The sequence below is a fragment of the Arachis hypogaea genome, chromosome 9 (genome assembly GCF_003086295.3).
Source record: "Arachis hypogaea cultivar Tifrunner chromosome 9, arahy.Tifrunner.gnm2.J5K5, whole genome shotgun sequence".
NCBI lineage: Eukaryota > Viridiplantae > Streptophyta > Magnoliopsida > Fabales > Fabaceae > Arachis > Arachis hypogaea.
In genome coordinates, this window is record NC_092044.1 from 16,322,626 (window position 1) to 16,346,194 (window position 23,569).

The 23,569-nt window shown below is 37.6% G+C and overlaps 1 protein-coding gene and 1 pseudogene across 2 annotated transcripts; one reads left to right on the plus strand and one right to left on the minus strand.

Annotated features, from left to right (window-relative positions):
• The first annotated feature begins 6,777 nt into the window (after window positions 1–6,777).
• Window positions 6,778–14,187, plus strand: LOC112710522 (ATP synthase subunit delta', mitochondrial). 2 transcript variants are annotated; one of them, XM_072202634.1, is made up of 3 exons: window positions 6,778–7,399; window positions 8,532–10,279; window positions 13,414–14,187. In XM_072202634.1, the coding sequence occupies exons 2-3, from the start codon at window positions 10,022–10,024 to the stop codon at window positions 13,756–13,758; spliced, it is 603 nt and encodes a 200-aa protein (XP_072058735.1). In that variant the 5' UTR covers window positions 6,778–7,399; window positions 8,532–10,021; the 3' UTR covers window positions 13,759–14,187. The 2 variants fall into 2 exon arrangements, with proteins under 2 accessions (XP_072058735.1, XP_025618553.1); XM_025762768.2 differs by having other exon boundaries at window positions 6,778–10,279.
• Window positions 14,188–14,775: 588 nt separating this feature from the next.
• On the minus strand, window positions 14,776–15,703 carry LOC112708945 (uncharacterized; annotated as a pseudogene).
• Between the last annotated feature and the right edge of the window lie 7,866 nt (window positions 15,704–23,569).

Here is a 23,569-nt window from a genome sequence, read left to right on the forward strand (position 1 = left end):
ATGGTCATAATTTTTTTTAAAAAAAAAAGTGGTCTAAAAAAGTTTATGATCACGATTTTGGAGAATGACCTAAAAGGGTTTATGATTATAGTCTTAGAGGGTGATACAAAAGGATTTATAATCACAATTCTTTAAAAAAATGTGATCTAAAAACGTCTATGATCACAGTTTTTAAAAAAAAGATGACCTAAAAAGATCTATGGTAACAGTTTTGCATAGTGACCTAAAGAGATCTATAATCACGGTTTTGGAGGTGACCTAAAAGGGTCTATAGTCACGATTTTGGTGGGTGACCTAAAGGAGTCTATGGTCATAGTTTTGAAGAGTGGTCTGAAAGAGTCTATGGTCACGATTTTGGTATGTGACCTAAAAGTATCTATGGTCACGATTTTGCAAAATGACCTAAAAAGGTCTATGGTCATAGTTTTATGAAAGGGTGACCTAAAAAAGTCTATGATTACGGCTTTGGTAGGTGATCTAAAGGGGTCTATGGTCAAGATTTTAAAGAATGACTTAAAAGGTCCATGGTCATGATTTTGGAGAGTGACCTAAAGGTATGTATGGTCACGATTTCGGAGGTGACCTAAAAGGGTCCATAGTTACGGTTTTTTGAAAAAGGGTGATCTAAAAGCAGTCTATGATCACGATTTTGGTGGTGACCTAAAAGGATCTATGATCATGGTTTTGTTAAGTGACTAAAGGTATCGAAAGTTTTTTCTTTTTTGGCCCCCCAAACAGCATCGTTTTCCTCTATTAAAAAAAATCCTAACACATCCCTTCCCTACTATAAAAAACATGTAGAATATTGTCAGATTTACCGTCAAATTTAGCGGTGGCCCTTACCATCGGTGTTAGTAGCATTTTTTGCATCGGATATAAGCAAGATTTAGTTTTCAGAATTAGTTACCGTTGGATTTTATGTTCTGCTACTAAATTCGATGGTAATTAGTGGCACAAAATCTTATTTCAGTAGCGCCAACTTTACCTGTGGATCATCTGTTGGACTCGGCCGCCGGTATATCGGTTTTGTGAAACACTGCGTTTAGGCAATTTTCGCTGGTAAATCCGACGGTAAAGTTGGGATAAAATTCAAATGCGAACCCCCTTTCCCTCACTTCTGTGAACTCACTCTCTCTCTCTTCTCTCTCTCCCCTCTCGTCCTCTCTCTTCGGCCTTGAAGTTGTTGCCGTCGCCACCACCACCTAGAGCCTCTGCTGCCGCTGCACGTTGTCGTCACTAGAGCTTTCAGGAACGCCGCCGTTGTTTGCGTTCATGGCCGTCGGTTCGTGGCCATCGGTGATGGTCACGTTGTCACCGTCACTGCCGCTTCTTGTTACCACCATGCCTCCACCATCAGAGATAATTTTGGTATATTTTTTATTTTTTATTTTTTATTTTTAGATTTTTTTATTTTAAAATTTTGTTAAGTAGTTTATCAATTTATTGATTAAATTAGAGTAATAAAGTTTGTGTTAGGATTTGGTATAATCTTTTTAGTTTTTTCAGATTTTTATGTGAGTAAATTAGTGTAATGAAATTTATGAGTAGGATTTGGTATGGTTATTTTTATTTTTTAGTCTTTTTTGTGAGTTTAGGATTTTGTTAGGTATTTTATCAAATTATGGATTAAATTAGTGTGATGAAGTTTGTGATCAGATTTTCTTATGTTAATTTAATATAAATAGAAATTAAATTAAGTTAAGGTAGGTTAAGTAGGGTGAAATTAAGAGTGCTCAAGCTGTAAGAAGACTTTGTTTAGTTTGTTGAATTAGTTTTACCTTGTAAATTTAATAAGTTGTCTTTTTTTATTAGGACGGTGCTATTTTTCTAAGATTAATTAGAGTTTGCTTCTTCCGTATTCTATGCATCCGTGTTTCAGGTAGGTTTTCTATCTCTAAATATAATCAATTGTTTTAGTTTTATGCCAGACTTACTTTTCCTATGATAGCATTTTAGGATGGAAGTGAGAGAATGTTGTGTAGAACCGCCTTCTTGAAATCCTTATTTGCTGAAAAATTATGGAGTTATAAGGGGTTGCGCACTAGAACGGTTTGGATTTGATGTGTTATTGAATTCGTGCTTGTTCTAATTTATACCTACAGATATTTTCTCTGTAAAAATTGTTAAATTTATTTGGTGGATATCTCTGAATTAAGGAGAAATTCTGCCAAAATTTCGTTTAAATTGTTTAAAATATGTTTGATTTATGAGAAAATGATAATCAAATTTGGTAGGAGATTCTAATTATAGAAGACACCTTACCAGATTTTCTAAAATTTTAATAAATTGTGTTGTTGGATGAATTCTAGGGTGTTTGTTGTAAGATGATTCTAAGTTATCGTTTGTGGATGTATGATAGGAACAACAGTATACGAGGGGAGGGTGGTTTAAAACCTAAATTCTTTGAGAAGGTTGACGTGTTTGTTGCGTATGTCTTCAACATGGAACTGTTTAGGTCTCAAGGGGTATCTAGGTGTTTGTGCTATAAGTGTCGGCTGACTAAGTGGTTCGGACTTTTAGACCTTCCATATCAAGGATGGGTATTGGATGTGGACGAAACACGGAGAAGTGAATGAGCAGAGAATTAACCAGTCTGTCTCGAATTTCAATACGTCTAGGGGTGGATCAACGAGGGTTTGGGTGGTTAGAGAACAAAACATGGAAGAAATGAATTGGGAGGGTAACCAAGAGAGATATAATGGGATGGTATTTTATGCAATAGGTGTTACTAATATGGAATATGCTAAACAAGAGCCTAACCCAGAGGTAAAGAGCTTTTATCATCTGTTAAAATCTTTCACAAAACCCTTGTACGAGGGATTTGTTCATTCAAAAGTATCTGCATGTGTTAAAATAATGAGTATTAAATTTGAGTCAAATCACACCCAAAAGTCTTTTGATAAGTGGGCTACCCTTTGCAACGAATTAATACCTGTCGGGGCTAGTGACATCCCCCGGAGCCACTATGAAGCAAAGAAGTTAGTTTCAAAATTGGGTCTAAATTCGGTAAAAATCGATTGTTGTTTGAATGGTTGTATGTTGTATTACAAGGGAGACTTAGATCTAACTGCTTGTAGATTTTATGATGTACCAAGATTTCAAGCCAAGAGAGAATAAATTAGTAAATGGCGGTTAAAAAAATTCCAAACAAACAAATACACTACTGCCCTTAATTCCTAAACTAAAACGATTGTATGTATCGATTCCTTCGGCCCCTCACATGACTTGGCATAGTAACAACTAGAGAGATGATGGTTTTATGACGCACCCGTCACATGGAGATGCTTGGAAGCCCTTTGATAGGATGCACCCTACATTTGCGAGCGAGTCCAGAAACATTAGATTAGCTTTGTTCTCTAACGGGTTTGCACTAAATACTAATTTCAGTAATGCGTACTCTTCTTGACTTGTAGTAGTGACTCCTTATAACCTATCTCCCAAAATGTGCATGAAAGATCCATATATATTCCTAACTTATATAATACCTGATCCAAGCAATTCAAAGGCTAAAATAAATGTCTTTTTGCAATCCTTGGTGGATGAGTTGATGGAGTTGTGGGTTAATAGTGTAGAAATATATGCTATTTTGACCAAGACAAACTTCTAACTGCATGTTGTGTTGATGTTGACCATTAACGACTTTTCTGTGTATGGGATGTTATCAAGTTTGTCCACTCAAGCAGAATATCATGTCCCATTTGTGTGGAAGATATAAAGTCATTTTGGCTAACGAATGGGGGTAAGAATTTGTAATTTGATTGTCATCGAAGGTTTCTCGATATTAATCATCCTTTTTGGCACAACAAAGACTCATTTAGGAATAATAGAACTGAATAAGAAGAGACACCCGTGAGATTGAGTGGTTTGCAAGTTTGGCATCGTGTTAGTAGAATCCTATAGATCGTTGATAACGAGGCAGGTATGAGACCTCCGAAATATGGTAAGGAGCATAATTAGACCAGGTAGAGTATATTTTAGGACTTGCCTTATTGGAAAGACAATTTCGTTTGACATTGTCCTGGCATGATGCACATTAAAAAGAACGTGTTTGATAATATCGTGCACATGGTAATGGACGATGAAAGGACAAAGGATAACGATAAGACAAGGTTAGACTTGGTGAACATTTGTAGACGGCCAAATCTGAACTTAATGAGACTTGATAATAGTCGGTGGACTAAACCAAAGGCGGGGTTCACTCTAATGAAGAACCAGAGGCAAAATATTTGTAGGTGAATTAGAGAATTGAGGTTTTTCTATGGTTACGCCTTTAGCTTGGATAGGTGTGCAAACATCTCACAAGGTAGGCTTGCTGGGTTGAAGAGTCATGATTGTCATGTCTTTATGGAGTCGTTGCTTCTTGTCGCATTCTGAACCAACATCTGGAAACCCTTCACAGAAATAAGTGAGTTTTTTAAGGATTTATGTGCTACGAAATTTAATGTAAATGATCTCACAGTCATGGAGAAGAACATTTCAAATAAAAAAATTAAAAACTATTTTAAATAAATACATCTCAACTTCCTATTTATAAAACTAGAAACACAAACAAATTTAGGGACTAAATTAGATTTAAAGCCCTAATTCAACCACTTTTCCTTCTCCCAAAAAAGCAAAAACAAGGAATTAAAGAAAATTGATACCGTTATTACCAATCATGACTAAAAACAAAGAGTGCCCAAAACAAAGTCTCTTGAGCAGCCTAATAGAGAGACCAAATAATTCAATCATTGAGGTGTATGTATAGCAGTAGCAGCCAAACTAAGAAGATCAACAACATCTCTTATAACATAGCTCATTGACTTCCATGGATCTTTTATTTAATGGTGCTTAGGTATTACTGAACCACAAGAAGTAGTAGCAGCAACATAATCACGAGAACATACAGTGACAGCGACATAAAAAGGAGGAGCTAGCAACAACATCGACACTAAAGAGAATAAGTAGTGGTAGTGAGAGTAGTAGTGAAGCACCGAAGAAGGCTTTTTCTTTTGGAATGCAGGGAAATGTGCTTTGAAACGTGAGGGAGAGAATTTTTTTTTAAGTTAGCATCCTATTATAATATTGATTGAAATTTACTACTATATTGTTGGTTTCATAGCACTGTTATATTCATAATTCATGAAGTCATTTAGATAGCATTTGTTTCCAGAGATTAGAGGACTGCGACTCAATACTATGTTTGGTAGCCAGAGACTGGCACTAAAATTTTATTCTTAGAACACAAAATTTTAATCCTTTCAATACCTCCAAAAAGTGAGAACACAGGTACTGAAATTTCTAGAAACGAAAACTGAAACTTTAATTATATTTCTTTTCAAAAATACCCCTTTATTCAACTTTTCAAATTTCAAACCTACAATCTGAAACCTTAACAACTTTAGATTCAGAGCAAAGCCTTATTCAACAACACCCATGAAATCCTCTTTTGTTCCATTGACTTCAATGTCCTTAGACAGGGAACATCATGTTTTTGCTTATCTTTATCAACCAACATAGATTTCTTCAATGGTGATGCAACAGATTATAGAGACTCCATGCCTAAAACAAGCACAAAAACTGCTTAAAAGCTTAGTTTTCAAAGTCAAAGTGTTTGAGTTAGAAAGAATTTCAAGGGTAGTAATAGAAATTATTTAGAAAGTTGTTAGTCTATTTAAGCGTTAGTTTAACTAGAAGTTAAGAGTACAAGTATATATGTAAACAGTTATTGTAATGCTCCGTACTCTCACACAGATATTGTGATGCTCCGTACTCTCACATTCATAATCAATAATATTCACTTTCTCATCACAACATTCTCTCTATTTCTTGTTACTTCAAAATTGTTCTAAGTTCTTTCTTTGCTTCTCAAAATCTCAAGATCATCACTGATCTTCATGGACTATAAATCTTAACATGGTATTAAGAGCCTTTTGTTAACAACAATGATAATGATCCTAGCAAATGCATCCACCACCTCTAAATATCTTCTTTCAATAATCACATACAAATTAGATAAAATAATTACTCTAATAGGGACAAATTGCCATTTTCACTATGCAATCTTAGAGTTTGGACAATCACTTCAAGAAAGAAAATATTCTTACAAGATTTGCCGCTGCTACAGATGCAATCAAAGGTCCTCAAATAAAAATTGAGAAATACAACGAGTGAAAACTTCAAGATTTATCCCTAATAATATGCCTCTTAGCATCTACCAAATTCAAGAATAAGGTAATTCATTGAAAATGTTTTTTTATGAAATGTGAGAAAAAAATTGAAGTATTCTTTACGGCCTCAGCAAGAGCTAGAGTTCAAAGTTTAAAATCTTAACTCAAATCTGTCAAATCACATACAAATGCAACTAACTACCTAGCAAGGATCCAAGAATTAGTAGATGGCTTGATTGCTTTCAACTCACCATTGACTGATCATATCCAAGTTATTCTTGATGGTCTTCCTAATGAATTCAACGTATATCTTAGTTTTATGATGTCCAAAATGGGAAGCATTAATGTTGTTGAGACAGAATCCTTTCTCATTACATATGAGGATATGCTAAATCATTCTAAGAACACAAATCACTCAATTCATGTTCTGGCCCAACCCAACAACACCCATGCGGTTCACCAGGCGGACGCGCGCTCACTCCCGTATGGGTAGGCGTCCTCCACGTGACACGAGCTCCCTCAACAGGATTTTGACAGCTGGCTATAGCTGGAAAAGGGTTAGGCCCTAGGAAAAGGGGGGCCTACCCAAACGAGTGAGGATAAGGGAGAGGGACCAATCTCTCTCCTCAAGTATGTCATCATTACCCAAAAACCTTAGCCTTTTCATCGTACGAACACTAACTTAAGCATCGGAGTGTCATTGCAGGTGACTCCACCCGCCGACCAACCGATGACTCACTGGTGCAGCTCCACACCTTAGAACCCACATTCAGGTCCCGATCCACCATTCAACACCTCACACCGAACCAATTCAACGAACAGCCGAACAATTTTCATTGCCAATTTAACTTAATCATTAACACCTTTCAATCACAATGACTCAAGAAACATGAATACAAGAGGAAGAAGTGGCAGGTTCTCAAGAGGAGGAAGATTTAACAATCTTTCTACAAAACTATTATGTCAAATTTGTAATAGGCCTGGATATGCTGCATGGAGCTACTACTATAGGTTTGGTTCACAGTTTCACTTAGCCAATGCCCCTTCATAACAAACACCACAATCCCAGGCACCATCTTCTTCTTTTCATCAACCAAGAGCCTACATGGCAGCACTATTAACTATATTAAATTTAGTTTGATATCCTGATTCAAGAGCCAACCACTATGTCATAGCAGATTCCACAGATGTCCTTCAAGAAGCAGCAACTCAAATAGGTTATAATCAACTCTACATAGATAATGGTCAAGGTATTGTTATTTCTAACTCATGTTCTTCAATTTTACATGATTTACATTTAGATATTTCATTTAAGCTTAATAAATTGTTACTTGAGCCACAAATAACACAAAACCTCCTTAGTGTTTTTAAGTTTGCACTAGATAATTCAGTAGTTTTTTTAATTTTGGCCTCATCATTGTTATGTTCATGATCAAGTTTTCAAGAAACATCTTTTTTAAGGAATAACTACAAATGGAATCTATGTTTTTCCTTATCTCTTTGTACCTTGAAACATTTCTTTTCCTGACTTAGATGTAATTAAAAGGCTACTTTTTCTGTTATGAATAATAAGTTGAATTCTTTAGAAACATGGCACAAAAGGTTAGGCCATGCTTCTATTAAAGTTGTAATAAATATTCTAAATCAATACAAAATTTCTTATTCTAATAATCAATCTATTAACACTTTCTCTATCTGTGAGTTCTGCTCTATGGCTAAGATGCACTAACTTTCTTTTCCATACTTTTATACTATGTATAATCAACCATTAGAATTGGTGTACATTGATATTTAGGGACTTGCCCCTGTGGTATCTAGATTAGGCTATGAAGCACGAACATTTCGCTAAGTTATCGTGTCCACGTGTCAGACACATTTCGGACACGACATTTACCGACACTCGTCCGACACGCGTGTCTGCTGTATCCAACCGTGTCTTAATAAAAAATAAAAATTTTTTTTCTGGACACGCCTGGACACACCTAAATACCGTCACGTGTCCGCGTGTCCAGTCTTATTCGTAACATATATTCTTAAAATAAATTTAGATATAGTATATATTATTATTTATTAAAACAAAAAATATTTTAAATACTTTATATAATTAAAATAAGACATTAAAAATAATTAAAAATTTTATTTTATATTTTAATATCAATAAAATATCAAAATATCATTACAATTTATCTAAAAAATATTTTATATTTTATATATATGCGTGTCCCCGTATTATGTAAGATTTTAAAATTCGCGTGTCGGCGTGTCCCGTGTCCGTGCATCATAGAAATTAGGATATAAATAAGATATTAATTTTGTAGATGCATATATACTCTAAGTACACTTTTATATCATTATTTGTTTATTTTTCACGATATCCCTCAGCCCGACAGATCAAGAACTAATCCGTCGCGGTATTGAACTCCATTTAAGGGTTTGCCACTGGCCAATGGGTTGCTGCATGCACAAGGCGAGATTCGAACTCCCGACACTTGCTTAAACAGACTAGACTTGAATTTTTATCCAAAGCTTTTAAGGAATTCATATCATATCATGTTATCCTATATAAGTTGTCTTGTCCATATTCTCATCAACAGTAAGGTACAGTAGAGACGAAATATAAACATCTTACTGAAGTTGGTCTCTCTCTACTTGAAACTGCTAATCTACCTATACTCTTCTGGGATGATGTTTTTGCTATTACTACCTACCTCATTAACAGGTTACCAATTCTAGTTTTACAAACTTTCTCAGCTTATAAAATAATTTTTCAATAAAATCTCTGATTATCAATTTCTGAAAATTTTTTACTGTGCTTTCTTTTCATTATTGAGGCCTTACAATAAACACAAATTTGATATTAAATCACATATGTCTCTTTTTGGGTTATGATTCACAACACAAAAACTACAAATGCCTTTCACCAAATGAAAAATTATATTTATCAAGGAATGTAACCTTTGATGAATATAAAATTTCTTATTCTCTTTTATTTATTAGTCCACAAAATATATCTCATACTACTTCTACTAATGTATCTTCTTACAATTCATAGTGTTTCAGTTCCTGTTACAAACAAGCAGCCTCAGCCCTTAAGTATTTACACATCACCAACACCTATCATCACACCATCATCAATTAGTTCACTTCTACCTCTCACACAGTTCAATCTACACCTAATCAATCCATTCAATCTCTAGAGAGGCAAATACCTATTTTTGGAATTGAAATTGCATTACCTCTATAACCACCAAGCACAATTAATCAACACTCTATGATTACAAGGTCATTATTCGATGCAAATGAATTTTTGCATTGAAAAAAAATCCAGAAGGCCAAATAATCAAGTATAAGGCCAGGTTAGTAGCAAAAGGTTTTCACCAAAAGGAGGAATTCGATTTTGATCAAATTTTGAAGTCATAAACTATTAGAACTGTTCTATCTTGATCTATCTCCAGAGAATGGCAAATTAGACAGTTTGGCTTTGATAATGCATTTCTCAATTGAAAATTGCATCAAAAAGTCTATATGTCACAGCCACAAGAATTTCTCAATCACATTCTCTTCTAAACGTAGCCTTACATTTTATTTTGGACTACAAAACTCAATAATCTTGTTTCTTCGAAGAGTCATAATCAATTGGTGCCAAAACAAGTAAAATTACAATTGGGCTTTGATACAATAGAAAGCCCACATAGCAAATACCCGAATTGTTGAACAGTTTCACACTATACTATTGTCGCTTCGACATTCACTTGTTCCTCTTCATAGTCTTCTCTCTCTTCCTCTCTTCCCGTCTGTCACCGCACGAACAGTACAGTCGCTTTCTCTCTCCGACCCTGCGAGACCGAGCGATCCAATTCCTCCGCACCACCATGTTCCGCCGAGCAACTACCCTCCTCCGCCGCCCACTGATGGGCGCTACATCCCGCCGATTCTCGACGGATCTGCCGGCGGCGGCCGTAGAAGATTCGAGCTTCGTGGAGGCATGGAAGAAAGTGAGCCCAAACGTGGATCCACCAAAGACTCCATTGGCTTACATGAAGCCTCGCCCAGCCACTCCTTCTTCCCTTCCTTCCAAGCTCACTGTCAACTTCGTCCTCCCTTACGCTTCCGAACTCTCCGCTAAAGAGGTCAGTTATACGTTCTTTGTTCCTCTTTTCCCCTGCATTTCTTCTTCTGTGCATTGATTTTCTGTTAGGGTTTTTCTTTGTCTCTGTTTATGTATTGCACCAATTAATATATTATAGAATTATAGAATCCCCCCGGCGCGCCCAGCAAAAACAAGAAGTCTTTAATTTCAATTGTAATCATCTGTATTCCGCTTCTGATTATAGGTCAGGGAAAGATACATAAGGAATTAATGATGAGTGATGCTGTTGTAATTTTCGCATGTTTTCGCGTAATATGTTTTATTTTTTCAAATGGTCCAACACATGTTGTTAGTGAAATTTTGCTTTAATTGGATTAGGTTCTGCATATTTTTCTATGACTGCTTAATGATCCGCTGAAGTTCTCTTTTGCATGGTCCTTTTTGTAGTGTAGCTTTCCTTATTCTCCTTCTCTTTGTATTTTTTATTTTTTATGTCTTAATGAATTTCTTATCCTATTTGAAAAAGTTGATTTATAATCAAATGCTCGATTTTTTTTTGGGTTCTGGCTTTTCCATTTATAAGGTTTAATTATTCTTATGTTAGATTTAGTCTGCTTGTTTCAGTTAATTGTGTATTGAAAGGAATGTGGTTGTTTTCTAGTGTATTCAGGGCATTTGTTTCTTTCTGCCTGGGATTTAGTCCGACTGTTTGGAGCCTAATAAGCTTTATTGGTCATTTCCATAACATATGTTGTTTTACTTAACCTTTCAAAACTTAAGGGTAGATTTTGTCGCATTGCCGTTGGACCAGCTATACCATATTGTATGGAATGGAATGTTGGACTGCAAAGGGGAACATGAACATAAGTTCAACATCACCCAAATGAGGATGTTTCAATAGATAAGCGGTCATACGTGTGTGGACAGAATAAGAAATGGGGATTGTGAGAGAAAGTTGCACACATTGTTGAAAAGATGGTATAATCTCTTAGTGGTTTGTTGGACATGTGGGGAAAAGGCCGGTAGAGCGTTGAAGGGTGGGTCAGGTGAAAAATAGACAAGTGGTTAGAGACGGAGGAACATCTTAAATGACATTGCATGAAGTGATAAAATGAGATGTCTATAATATATGATATAGTGCAATGTCATTGTTTGATCTATTAGTCGATCTCACCTGGTGGAATAAGGCGTTGTTGTTGTTTGGCAGTTATTAACAAATAACCTACAATTTTTGTTGAATCTTCATATAGCTTGAATAGTGTCAAAATGAGCAATGGGCCAGTGGTTATGATTGGACTTTGGAAGCAATATGTGATGTCTATATTCATGTAGCGTACCCCATGAGGTGGGAAAACCCTTTAGCCTTGGTTGCTGTCATTCGCCTTCGTCTTTCTAGAATTTTCAGGGGTTCCAGCTCATGTGCTTTTCTTGAAACCTCATGTAAGACCTAGGCACTAGGCATATAATATAATAGTTTAAAGGATGCAACTATAGATGCTTTTGCTAAGTACAATGTTGGTATTTGGTAACTGGTATCGAGTATGATGTGTTGCTGTCTTATTGCCCACTTTGATAAAGAAAGGCAGCATCATTGCGCAATCAAGCAAGAGATATTTCAAGGATTTCTTATAGCTTCCTAACTCCCTTTTTTATCTCTTTTTATTTTTCTGATAAAACATTAGAAATAGAGGAATCTAGAAAAAGGTGTCTTAACAAAATTTTATAGTGCTTAACATCAGAACATGGACAGCTTTCCAGTAATAAACTAATAATCATTCAACATTTCAAACAATTAACCATGCCATCTTTGTCCTTTAAATTTTTCACTATCACAAAATGATTGATATTATATTTTACTGCTTTTTCTTCTCATCCACCTCTTCTAGAGATCAAGTCATGAAAGTACTCCCATGCCAAAATCATGATTTAGTTGTCCAACATCCATCCTTTGCAAATGTAGTTATTTTGTTCATCTACAATATTATTAATTATATCGTGACTGGTTGCCAACCATCTACATTATTGTTGAAAATCATGCATATCTGACTTTGCTCTTGTGATTTGAACAATTATTAGTAAATCATTTTTTGCTTAGTTATCATAAGTTGTCAAAAGAGTGGCTGGTTTATAAAAATGTAACTAGTAAAACATTCTATAAAAGCCCTGACTTAAGGCATTTATTAACATCCCTTTCAATCAAGCAGTTATTTGATGTGTTATTCTTGTCACCTCAATTTTGTTGTTGTCCTTGTAAAACTGTAATCCTTTTTAAATAAAGTGACAATCTTTGTTAATGTAGTTATTTTATAGATGTTCAGGAGTCAGTAATTCAGACCAATGGAACTAAACATGCTAGTAGTTATTCATTTTGGCTCAGGTAAATTGAAAGTGACCTATCTAAATTAAATTATAGCTGTAACCTAGCATTTTCATCTGGTTGGTGTTGTTTGCTGTTGCTGTTAAGAAAGCCAGCCATGCTTAAATTAATTTGCTAGTATTGGAGAATGAAATACCATTTACTAGTTTCTCTTGACACTGGTAAACTATATATTTTTGTTTGATTTCAGGCTATGCAGTGTTAATATTTTGGAAAAATAAAGTATTGTAATAGACAGAAAAATTAGTATTTGTAATTTTAAGTTGCTAGCATTTATTTTCTCTCCAAGTGCATGTATTGAATGACTTTATGCTCTTAAAGGGATGCTAGGTACAGATCTTGAAGAGAAACAAGATGAGATAAGAGAACTAGTAAAAATACAAATAGCAAGAGAAATATACTGAACCTTACCCTATCTTACTCACCACGCATTGTCCTCTTGCTTCTATTTATTTGAATTCACTTGGTAATAAACTAATGTTACATCTATTGGACAGAATATCTTCTTCATAAATGTTTTGAAATATATTATAGTCTTACTACCATGTCATGACATGGTAGTGATGTTATTAGAAGTGGGTAACTTCCAACATTTGTTGCAATTCAGTTATCTAGATTGACACCTTGGACTCTCATTTTTATTCTTGTGCTTTAAGATCACTAGCCATCAATTCCATCATAGTTGGGGATGAAGATGTCTATAAAAAACTCAATAAATAAAATCCTTGATTCTTCTTCCTTTGAAAATGTCATAATTTAATCTTAACCTGTTAATTAAGAGCGGAATCCATGCGTAGGTTGACATGGTCATAGTACCTGCAACAACCGGGCAAATGGGTGTTCTCCCTGGACACGTTGCAACAATTGCAGAGTTGAAACCTGGTGTCCTATCCGTTCACGAAGGCAATGATGTGACCAAGTACTTTGTCAGCAGTGGCTTTGCCTTCATCCATGCGAATTCTGTTGCTGATATAATAGCTGTTGAAGCTGTACCAGTAGATCGAATTGATGCAAACTTAGTCCAGAAGGGACTTCAAGATTTCACTCAGAAGCTGAATTCGGCCACAACTGATTTGGAGAAAGCTGAAGCTCAGATTGGAGTTGATGTCCATAGTGCTCTCAACTCGGCTCTTACAGGCTGAGTACTGCAGTATTTTTGTTTTATTTTTTTTTTAATTTGTTTATTCCCCCCCACCCACATCTGGCCTGGTGGCAGGTCATTGAGTTATCTATTCGCCAAACAACATTTTGATGATGTGTTTCACCATGGAAAGTGAATGGATAAAATAAAAGTTTCAAGAGCTGCCATCTAGCCAGAGAAAGTTAACCAAGGCCTTAAAATTAATCCTTTATTATTGTTGGCAGCACGAGTTGACATGACACTGTGAGCAAAATCTTTGCTGTATGGTGAATAGTTTTGCATGCTTCATTTTGCTTGTGCAGATGCATAAAATGTCAATGAATGCATCGAGTTCCTTTGATTTTATGTTCAGATAATGTAAAGAAGTGAGATAATTTGCACCTGGATGAGATCCAAACTTGTTGGCTGCGAATGTTGGCATATTTCTGAATTATGTGTATTTATCTACCCCTACGGTCCAACCCCAAAAAGAACAAAACATAGTTTCTTGTATTTGTGAAGAAGAGTGAAATAGAGTACGCCATGACGGTTTACCTCTAGGAACTAGGATGGTTTCATATGCCGACGGCCATAATAAAATAAAATAACGAGTTAATAGTTAAAATCGTCCGAAAAAGATACTCCGATCTCCATTTTGGTTTTCGAACGATTTGGTCACGTTAGTCCTTCTGTCAGTTGGACGATGATGTGTCACGCCACGTGGTAGATCAGTGACATGTGGCACGTCATGTGACAGATTAGTGACATGTGGCATGTCACGTGTCACTTGACATGTAAAAAATTTTTTATAATCAAAATAGTCTTTAAAAGTTCAGACGTAAATCATTTTTATCTCTCAAATTTTAAAAATTAGTCAAATTAGTCTTTAATAGGATCCTCTTAAGAGCACTATTTATATGCTTGTCCAAAAAGTAATGTTGAGAGAAATTCCTGCTTAAGACACCATATTAAATCTCTAGAAATTAGTCAACTCTTCATTGTTTGTCAGGTTCCGGACATTTCAAGGAAAATTAAAGAATATTTAGCAATGTCTCACCTGATGAGCTTTCATTTAAATTTCAAATTTACATATCATATATTATTCATATATGCAAAAAGAAAAATGTAACTGTAAAAAATGGAGTCAGCGATGAATGCACAATACTCAAGAAGTAACAAGTTCCAGGGTGATATTTTACAAAGAAATCTTGCTTGCATCTTCTAAGAGTGCATAAGGATCCACATACTGGGGAGGTGATAGTGACATCTTGCTTGCATCATGGACAAAAGTTGGTCCAAAATACTGCAACACAGTACATACCAAATCATCAACTTCTACTCTCTAAAAGATTATATGCATCAGCATTCAATATTACAAAATTATAGGTTAGTGTAAAACCAACATGTCATAACTAACCAGTCAATGGCCGAAAGAAAAATCATAATGGCTAAGATAATATATGCATTAATGAACATGCAAATAGCTGCATAAAAGAGTCATGCAGAAGTTGAAAGGAAAAGATCTTACCAAGTAAAGAGTTGAAAAGAATGCGACGGTTATGAGGATTTTTCAGACTCCTCTCTACATCAGTTGAGACAACATTTCTCCTCAAGAGACCTCTATCTTGTTCATTCACAACCACCTCTTCGTCAACTCCAGAGTTGCCCTGCTTGTAATCCTCAAGCAATGATGTAGGAGTCATGCCCTCCTCTTCAATTCCTTCATAAACAACGATTCCGGAGGTTCTTCTCCTGAAAATTCAGTATCAATAGCAGCATTAGCCATTTCAACAGGAATTCCTGCTATTTCTGAGGAAAAGTGAAAGTTACAGACCATCTATTTGTAAAAAGTACTGACTGAAAATGGATATTGATGAAGCTGAGAGAGTAGTTGTGGCAAAACTAGTTGCTTCAAAGCCTAATTGTTCTACTTTCAGTTCTTTCTCTAAGCTTCTTGCAGGTGCCATTAATGCCTCATCACCCCAAAATGAATCTTTTCAGGCAACAGTTTCTGCCATTAGACCAAAGATAGTGAGGTTCAAGTCACCGCCACATTCCTCCCCGAGATTTAGCAAATAGGGTTTCATTTCACAAAATTTAAAAATCACAAAAAATCTAATTGGGAATTGGAACCTGATTTTCCAATGGAGTCAACCAAAGAACAACACGGGTTACTGCACCAGATCCTACCCCCGCGCCTCGAAGATGCAGGCGTCGAAGATTGTGCTCTTCCGCCTGAATCCATCCACCAAGCATTCCTCAAAGCAGCCGCTGCCGTGAAGTCCGCCGCCGCGATTTTCTCCGATGACGTTGACGAGACCGCCGGAGATTGTGTCAACGACCCATGGCCAGCCGCAGCCGAGGGAACCTCCGATGCTGTGATTGGGATCGAGCCGTAGAACGAGCTGCCCGGAGCATGTGCCGTCGAGAAAGGGTGCGAAGAAGGCGGCGGTGAGGTGAAGGTCTCTGGTGGTAGCAGCTACAAAGTGGAGGAGGTTGTGGACGAAATTGTGGTTGGAGAAGGAGCTAAATTGGGGGAAGGTGAAGAAGAACCTTGCATTGATGAATTGCAAGGCTTGGGAATTGAAGATGATGCAAAGAAGAATAAGAAGAAAAAACTATGAAGAAGAAGAGAAGAACAACGACATTTCAAGGCTAGGTGAGCCTTCTACCAAAACGGCGTCGTTTTGGTTGTCTGCCACGTTGGCAGGCCCACGTCAGTGGCCGTTTGCCAACTCAGCTACGGAGATGAGGAAAGGACGAACGTGACCAAGTAGGATATTTTTTGGGGACAAATTTGATTAATTTTATCTTTTGGAAATGAAAATGGAAATCGAGATATCTTTCAGAGACGATTTTGACTACTCATAAAATAATCAATCTTGTTATATTGGTTTATTGGATAACAAATTTTTTTAAAAATGCCAAATATACTTGTACAATAATTACTTGAGGGCTTTTTTTGGTATTCATATATGATGGTATGGTAAATGAAACAGATAAAAAAGACGAGAACCATGGATCACAATAAATGGAAAATTGGAGTAATTCTAATCATTTGGAAAATAGGAAAATTGGTTGCATTAAGTCATTAGGTAAAGTTGGATAATAATAATAGCCGATTTTACTGATTTGTTGACGATTTAACAAAACCGATTAATGTCAGTTAATTTTTTTAAATTATCTTTTATTCTAAATTTAAATATTAAATTTTAAAATCTAAATTCTAAGTCATAAATCTATGAAATAAAAGCGTCACAAAATTAATTTATGTTAATGTTCAATAATTTTTTAATGGAATGTTCATATTACCTCAAAAATAATAATATCAAAAGCTATTTTGTCATTTTGTTTGTTAAGGATGGCATTGTTGTTTGTATAAATAGAAAAATCGTATTGTAACTGCATCTTTTTTTTTTTGGACGGAGACCCAGGCCAACAGTCCGGCCCAGGTCCAGAACAGAGATCCAAACCCCCAAACCGACCCGTTATCCATCCCTGTATCCCTTCCCTTGCCGCGAGAGTGAGAGGGTCTCTTTAACTCGTGATTCATCGTGACTCCTTCCTTCAGTTCGCCGGCGACAGGATCTGAAGCATGCATGGTTACTGAGGCCACCGGAGTGGGGACGCGGAGCATTTGTCGTGACTAGGCCGCCGTCCCACGAAGCTGTCTCCGAAGCAGGAACCGGGGCATCACCAACAGCGCTCTCCTTCCTCCTCTTTTCAAGATCCATAATAACCCCTTCCCGTTAGCAATTCGGAGTATTGAGTAGACTCCACTCCAAATGCCTTCCGGAGCCTCAGCCAAACAATCCGAATTGATCCCCTCCCTTTGTCAGAAATAGAATTCGGATGCCGCCCCTTGGTCAGAAATTGAACTCGGTGACCTCCATCTTTCGCCTCCACTGGAACCACTCTGGCCCTCCTATACCTCACGTTCCCGCAGCACGATCTCAGACACAGCGTCGCCTTGGGTTGCATGCAGATCTTCTGTCTCAGATCATTGACGATCTAGATGAAATCCTGACACTCCTGGCTCTTTGCTTGGTTTGAGCTTCCCTATTTGCCTAATTTTAAATCTGCTATAATTCTTGTGTAATTGTTGATTTACATTCGAAGCTCTGTTCTAATAATGCTCTATATTTCTGTAGGTGGTTTAGTGCTCCAGCTTGCTTGTAGTGTCTCTGCTTCTGCTGCTTTCGCCACTGCATGGGCTAGACGATTTCCATTTCTGGGGGTCCAAGTCATTCCCTTTTCAGGTAAATTCGCCATTAAAATTTGAATGTCTTGGATTATGGCCATAGCCTCTCCTAAAGCTGTTTTAGATTTGATAGCTTGAGCTAGCTTTAGGTTGTCAGTTTCTATTAAGGTTCTGCCCATTTGTAAATTATTCACTATGATTAATGCTTGCCTTACTGCCTGAGCTTCTGCCACAGTACTTGATGTGGCTTGGATTTTTCCTGAAAAACCTAATATAATTCTTCCTTTGTGATCTCTGATAACCACGACAATTGCACCAGTTCCAGTATCCTTCCTGAATGTTGCGTCAACGTTCGCCTTCAACCAGTTTTCAAGGGGAGGTCTCCATTTCACCAGGTTAGTTTTACTTCTATTGCCTTCTGTTTTCTGTGTGTGTTGTTTTTCTGTTAGTTTCCAGTAGATTGCCTCTAGTGCTTTAACCATGCAGATTGTCCATTTAGGATTTACATCCTGCTGTTGAAACAGCTTGTTATTTCTTGTTTTCCATATTTCCCACATGAGAAATCCTAGCTTGCTGATCCTCTTCTCCTTGTCCTCTCCCCCACCTGCTCTCAACTTCTTTATACATTTGACCATCCAATTTCCGATAGAACTAACTGTCTCAACTGTTGGGGTCCATTGGTATTCTGCTCCGAACCATGCTGCCCTAGCCCAATCGCAAAGTAGTAATGCGTGTTCTACTGTCTCTGGACTTTTTAAGCATATCTGGCAAATTGGATTTGGTGCCATCTTTCTTTTATATAAGTTAGACTCTATCGGTAATATATCATGACAGGCTTTCCATAAAAACATTCTGATCTTCTGTGGGACTTCCATTCTCCATACCTCCTTCCATATCTCCCTTTTATCTTCACTTGTTGATAGATTTTCATATTTGCTGTTCTGCCCAACTCTTCTTGCAACATAGTATCCGGTTCTTATTGAGTAATTTCCATCTTCCTTCCATGGCCAATACAGATGATCTTCTTTGTTCATTACACTAACAGGGGTGCTAAGTATCTCCTTGCAAATTTCTTGGGAGAATTTGCTCTCGATCTTCCTTTTATTCCACCCTTCCCCATTTACAATGAGATCGTTAACCTTCGAGTCATCTGTGCTGTTTGTGTTAAGAGGGCTGCTCCTACCTGCGATCCAATTGTCTTTCCAGATGCTCACTTTGGAGCCATCTCCTATGCTCCACTTTGCGCATTTCCTTAATAGCTCTCTTCCATGTAAGATGGTTCTCCAGACCCAAGAGGCGCCTTTTTTACCCGTTGCTGTCCAGAAGTTGCCGTCCGGGAAATACAACGATTTCAAAATTTGTACCCAGATTGCATTTGGATTTTTGAAAGCTCTCCATGCTTGTTTTGCCAGGTAGGCAGTATTTTGTTTTACCAGGTCTTTAAACCCCAATCCCCCTTCACTCTTGCTCTCAGTGATGCTATCCCACTTCTTCCAATGAATGCCCCGTTCCTTCCCCGATGCTGCCCACTAGAATCTCGCGACCTTTGTGCAAATTCTCCCGCAAAAGCTCTTCGGGAACTTTATGACATTCATAATATATGATGGCATCGCCTGAATTACCGACTTTATTAGAGTTTCTTTGCCTGGTTGATTCAACAACCTTTCTTTCCAACCTTCTAGTTTATTCATGATCTTCTCTTCAATCCATGCTAGAGCTTTGTTGTGAGATCTTCCCCATATGGCTGGTAGCCCCAAATACTTTCCTGCCATGTCCCATGTTTTCATTCCTAAAATATCTTCTATGTCTACTCTCGTTTGTATCGGCACTTGACTTCCGAAGGAGATGCCTGACTTGTTCATATTGATTATTTGCCCGGATGCCTCTGTGTATTCGTTCAGTACGGTTATGATATAAAATATCTTCTCCTCCTTTGCCTTCGCAAAAATAATGCAGTCGTCCGCGAACAACAAGTGAGTAATAGCCGGAGCTGTTGGGGCTATCTTTAGACCCGTTATGTTGCCTTTCTCTTTAGCCTGCTGCATAAGAATCGTGAATACCTCCGCTGCTAAAATGAGCAGGTATGGGGATAATGGATCCCCTTGTCTAAGACCCCTCTGAGGCTTTATCTTCTTCGATAACTCACCGTTGACTCTTACCCTATAACTTGCGCTTCTTACACATTTCATCACCAAGTCAACCCACTTTTCAGCGAACCCAAATTTCTTGAGCACTTTCTCAAGAAAATCCCATTCAAGCCTGTCATATGCCTTGTTCATGTCTAATTTGATTGCTACATTTTCTGATCCATCTCTTCCTTTCCTATTTAGGCTATGGTAGACTTCTTGGACGATTACTACATTATCTTGTATGAGCCTTCCTCCCACAAATGCACTTTGGGTTGGGGACACTATATCCTCGAGGAGCCCTTTTAGTCTCAACATTATGACCCTGGTTATTATTTTGTAAATAAAATTGCAACAACTAATTGGTCTTAACTGATTAAGTTCTTCCGGATCTTTTACCTTTGGAATTAAAACTACTATGGTTTCGCTAATCTCTTCTGGCAAGAACCCATTTCGAAAGAATTCTCTGACTACTGCACATACCTCTTTCTTGATTATCTCCCAGTGCTTTTGATAGAACAGTCCATTCAGGCCATCTGGTCCAGGAGCCTTGAGGCTACCCATGCTAAATACTGCTTTTCTGATTTCTTCTTCTGTGACCTCTGCGCTCAGCTCCTTGTCCATGTCTTCCGTGACCCTTACTGGAATATTGTTTACGACTGAGTCGCAATTCCTTTTATTATTTGAAGTAAAAAGCGCATCAAATCGTTCCTCTATGTGCTTCATAATTTCTTTCATGTTTTCTATCCAGCAGCCCGCCTCATTTTTGAGCTTATCGATTCGGTTCCTTCCCCTTCTTTGAATGGTTTTGGCATGAAAAAAAGCTGTGTTCTTATCTCCCCATTTTAACCACTTCAACCTGGCTCTTTGTCCCCAATATTTTTCTTTCTGTTTCCATAATGCAGCTATATTCTCTTTTATCTGTTGTATTTTCTCCTGTTCTTCTTGTGTTAAATCCGAATCCCGTAGCTTCTTTAATTCCTCCTTCAGCCTGCTGATTTCTTGATCTGTTCGTTTCAGAGTCCTCTTGTTCCACTTTTTTAGCTCCTCTTTACAATTTCTCATTCTTGTTGTTATTCCTTTCCAGACTCATCCTTGTACGTCCTCCTTTTCCCATCCCTTTTTTACTGTATTCTCGCAATCCGCATGATCGGTTCAGAAGGCCTCGAATTTGAAATTGTTCTCTGTCCTTTGAACTTGATTTATGTCCAAAACTAATGGGCAGTGATCAGAACTGATGGCCGGTAGAGCTTTGAGTGATGCCTGCTGATATAATACTCTCCATTCCCAGTTTACTAATGCCCTATCTATCCTTTCCCTGGTGATGAATCCATTTCTTGGATTTCCGAACCATGTGAATCTTCCTCTTTTTATATCTAGGTCCATAAGGTAATTCATATCTGCAAACTGCCTAAATTCTCTCACCTGATTCTGTGGCTTTCGATGTAGCCCAATTTTCTCTTCTTGGCTTAAAATGTCGTTGAAATCCCCGATGAATAGTTGTGGCTCCCCCTTGTTGTTGTTATTCGCTGTGATAGTCCTCCATTGTTCTTTTCTCCTTCCAAAACATGGATTCCCATATATAAAATTGCACTCCCATATTTTCCCTTTTCTATCATCAATACGAGCTTTTATATGATTATCGCACCAAAAGTAAATATCAATATTATATATTTCATTCCACAAAAGGCATAGCCCTCCGGACAGTCCCTGGGGTTCTATGTGAAATACATTCTCAAAATGTAACCTTCTTTTCAACTTTTTAATGGTACTTTCTCTAGCTCTAGTCTCCATTAGATATACTATTGCAGGCTTCAATTATTTGCACATACTGTGCAATTCAGAAACTGTCGCGGGAGCTGCTACCCCGCGGCAGTTCCAGCTTATGATGCTCATGGTTGAGTTGGGGGCATGTGTAGGCCCGCCTCCTCAGCCGTTATGTCTTTCAAGTTATCTCTGATCTGTGATCCTTCCTCATGCGCTCCTCCTTCTGTGATGCTTCTCCGCCTTCTGTTCTTCTTGTTGGCCCTCGACATTTGCGTACCTTCCTCTTCTTCTTTCTGAAATGTTGCAGTCCGCTCTTGTTGGTCCTCTTCCCTTCTTCTTTTAAACTTTAACTTTTCCTCCATCCTCTGGATAAGTTCTGTTTCGTATTCTCTGGCCACTAATATTGCTTTGCTATTTTTCTGCTCTATTTCCTCCTCTTCTTCTGCTAATTCTACATAATAGAAGCCTCCTTCACTCTCTGTAATTATCTGCTTTCCTCTCTGTTTTGACTGTTCCTCATTTGTTCTATAGTGTCTTGTTGGTCCGTCAATGTCCATGTTATTTCTGTTTTGGGCCTCATCTTCTACTTCTTTTCCTGTGCTTCTCTTCCTATTTTCTTCAGCCATATTTTTGTTGAACTCCATCAAAATTTCTCTAATGGTAAGGTTCCCTTCTCCTTCAATTGGCCCACTTCTGATTTGTTGTCTATTCCTATTGGGCCTTTGGTTCATGAAAGCCCATGTCCCTCTGTTTGTACTGTCCATTCTTCTCATGCTTGGCCCACCTTTTTCTTTATGCTTCCTAGGAATCTCGCTGTTGTCCTCCTCATTCTCTTCTGCCTTGTCCTTATCCTTGGCCTCATTCACGTTTCTCATTATTGCTAACTCACTAGCTTGCTGCCTTTGCTGGATGACTTCTTCCTTCTTCCCTTTTTTATGATTTGCTGTCCCATCATCATTTAACATGAAGATACTGTTGTGTTCTTCACCGTTCATTTTATCATCCTCAGCCACTTCCCCTTGATCTTGCACTTCTTGTATTGCCACTTGTCTCTCCCCCATTTGCTCTTGTGGATTTTCTTCTCTGTCCCAAGATTTGGCAGAGGCACTAGCTTGAGAGCTTCTTACTCCCCCTAGACTTGACCCCCTTCTGTCCTTATGTGCCTGCCTTTTCAACCACTCCCTCCCTTGCAAACTTCTTTCACGCGCCTCCCACAGCTCCTCCACCCAATTGTTCTGTTCCTCCTTTCTCCTCCTAATACCTGCCTTTCTTGCCTCATTTTTTATTGACCTCAGACCTGGAGTTGTGAGTTCAGGCCCATATCTGGGAATTTCTGGGTTTACTAATGATCTCACTAGTTCCTCCCCACATGCTCTTTTGTCATGCCCAATTCTCCCACACTTGTAACAATAGTCATACAGTTTTTCATATTTGAATTCAGCCCATGACTGGCTTCTATCACTTCTTCTAAACCAGAATCCAGTCTTCAGTGGTACTTGAACGTTTATCTCCACTCTAACCCTAAGGAAGGATCTAAGCATGTTTCCTTCAACAAAGGGATCTTCAGCACTTATCACTCTCCTTAATATGGCTCCTATCTTCTCAGAATTTTTTGTATTAATTTTATCATAAGGTAAACCATATATTTGAACCCAAATAGGAAGCTGATTGTAGTTTACCTCATCTATGGACAGGTTTGAGCTCCACCATTGCAGACTCAGCATGTGCCCTTCTATCCT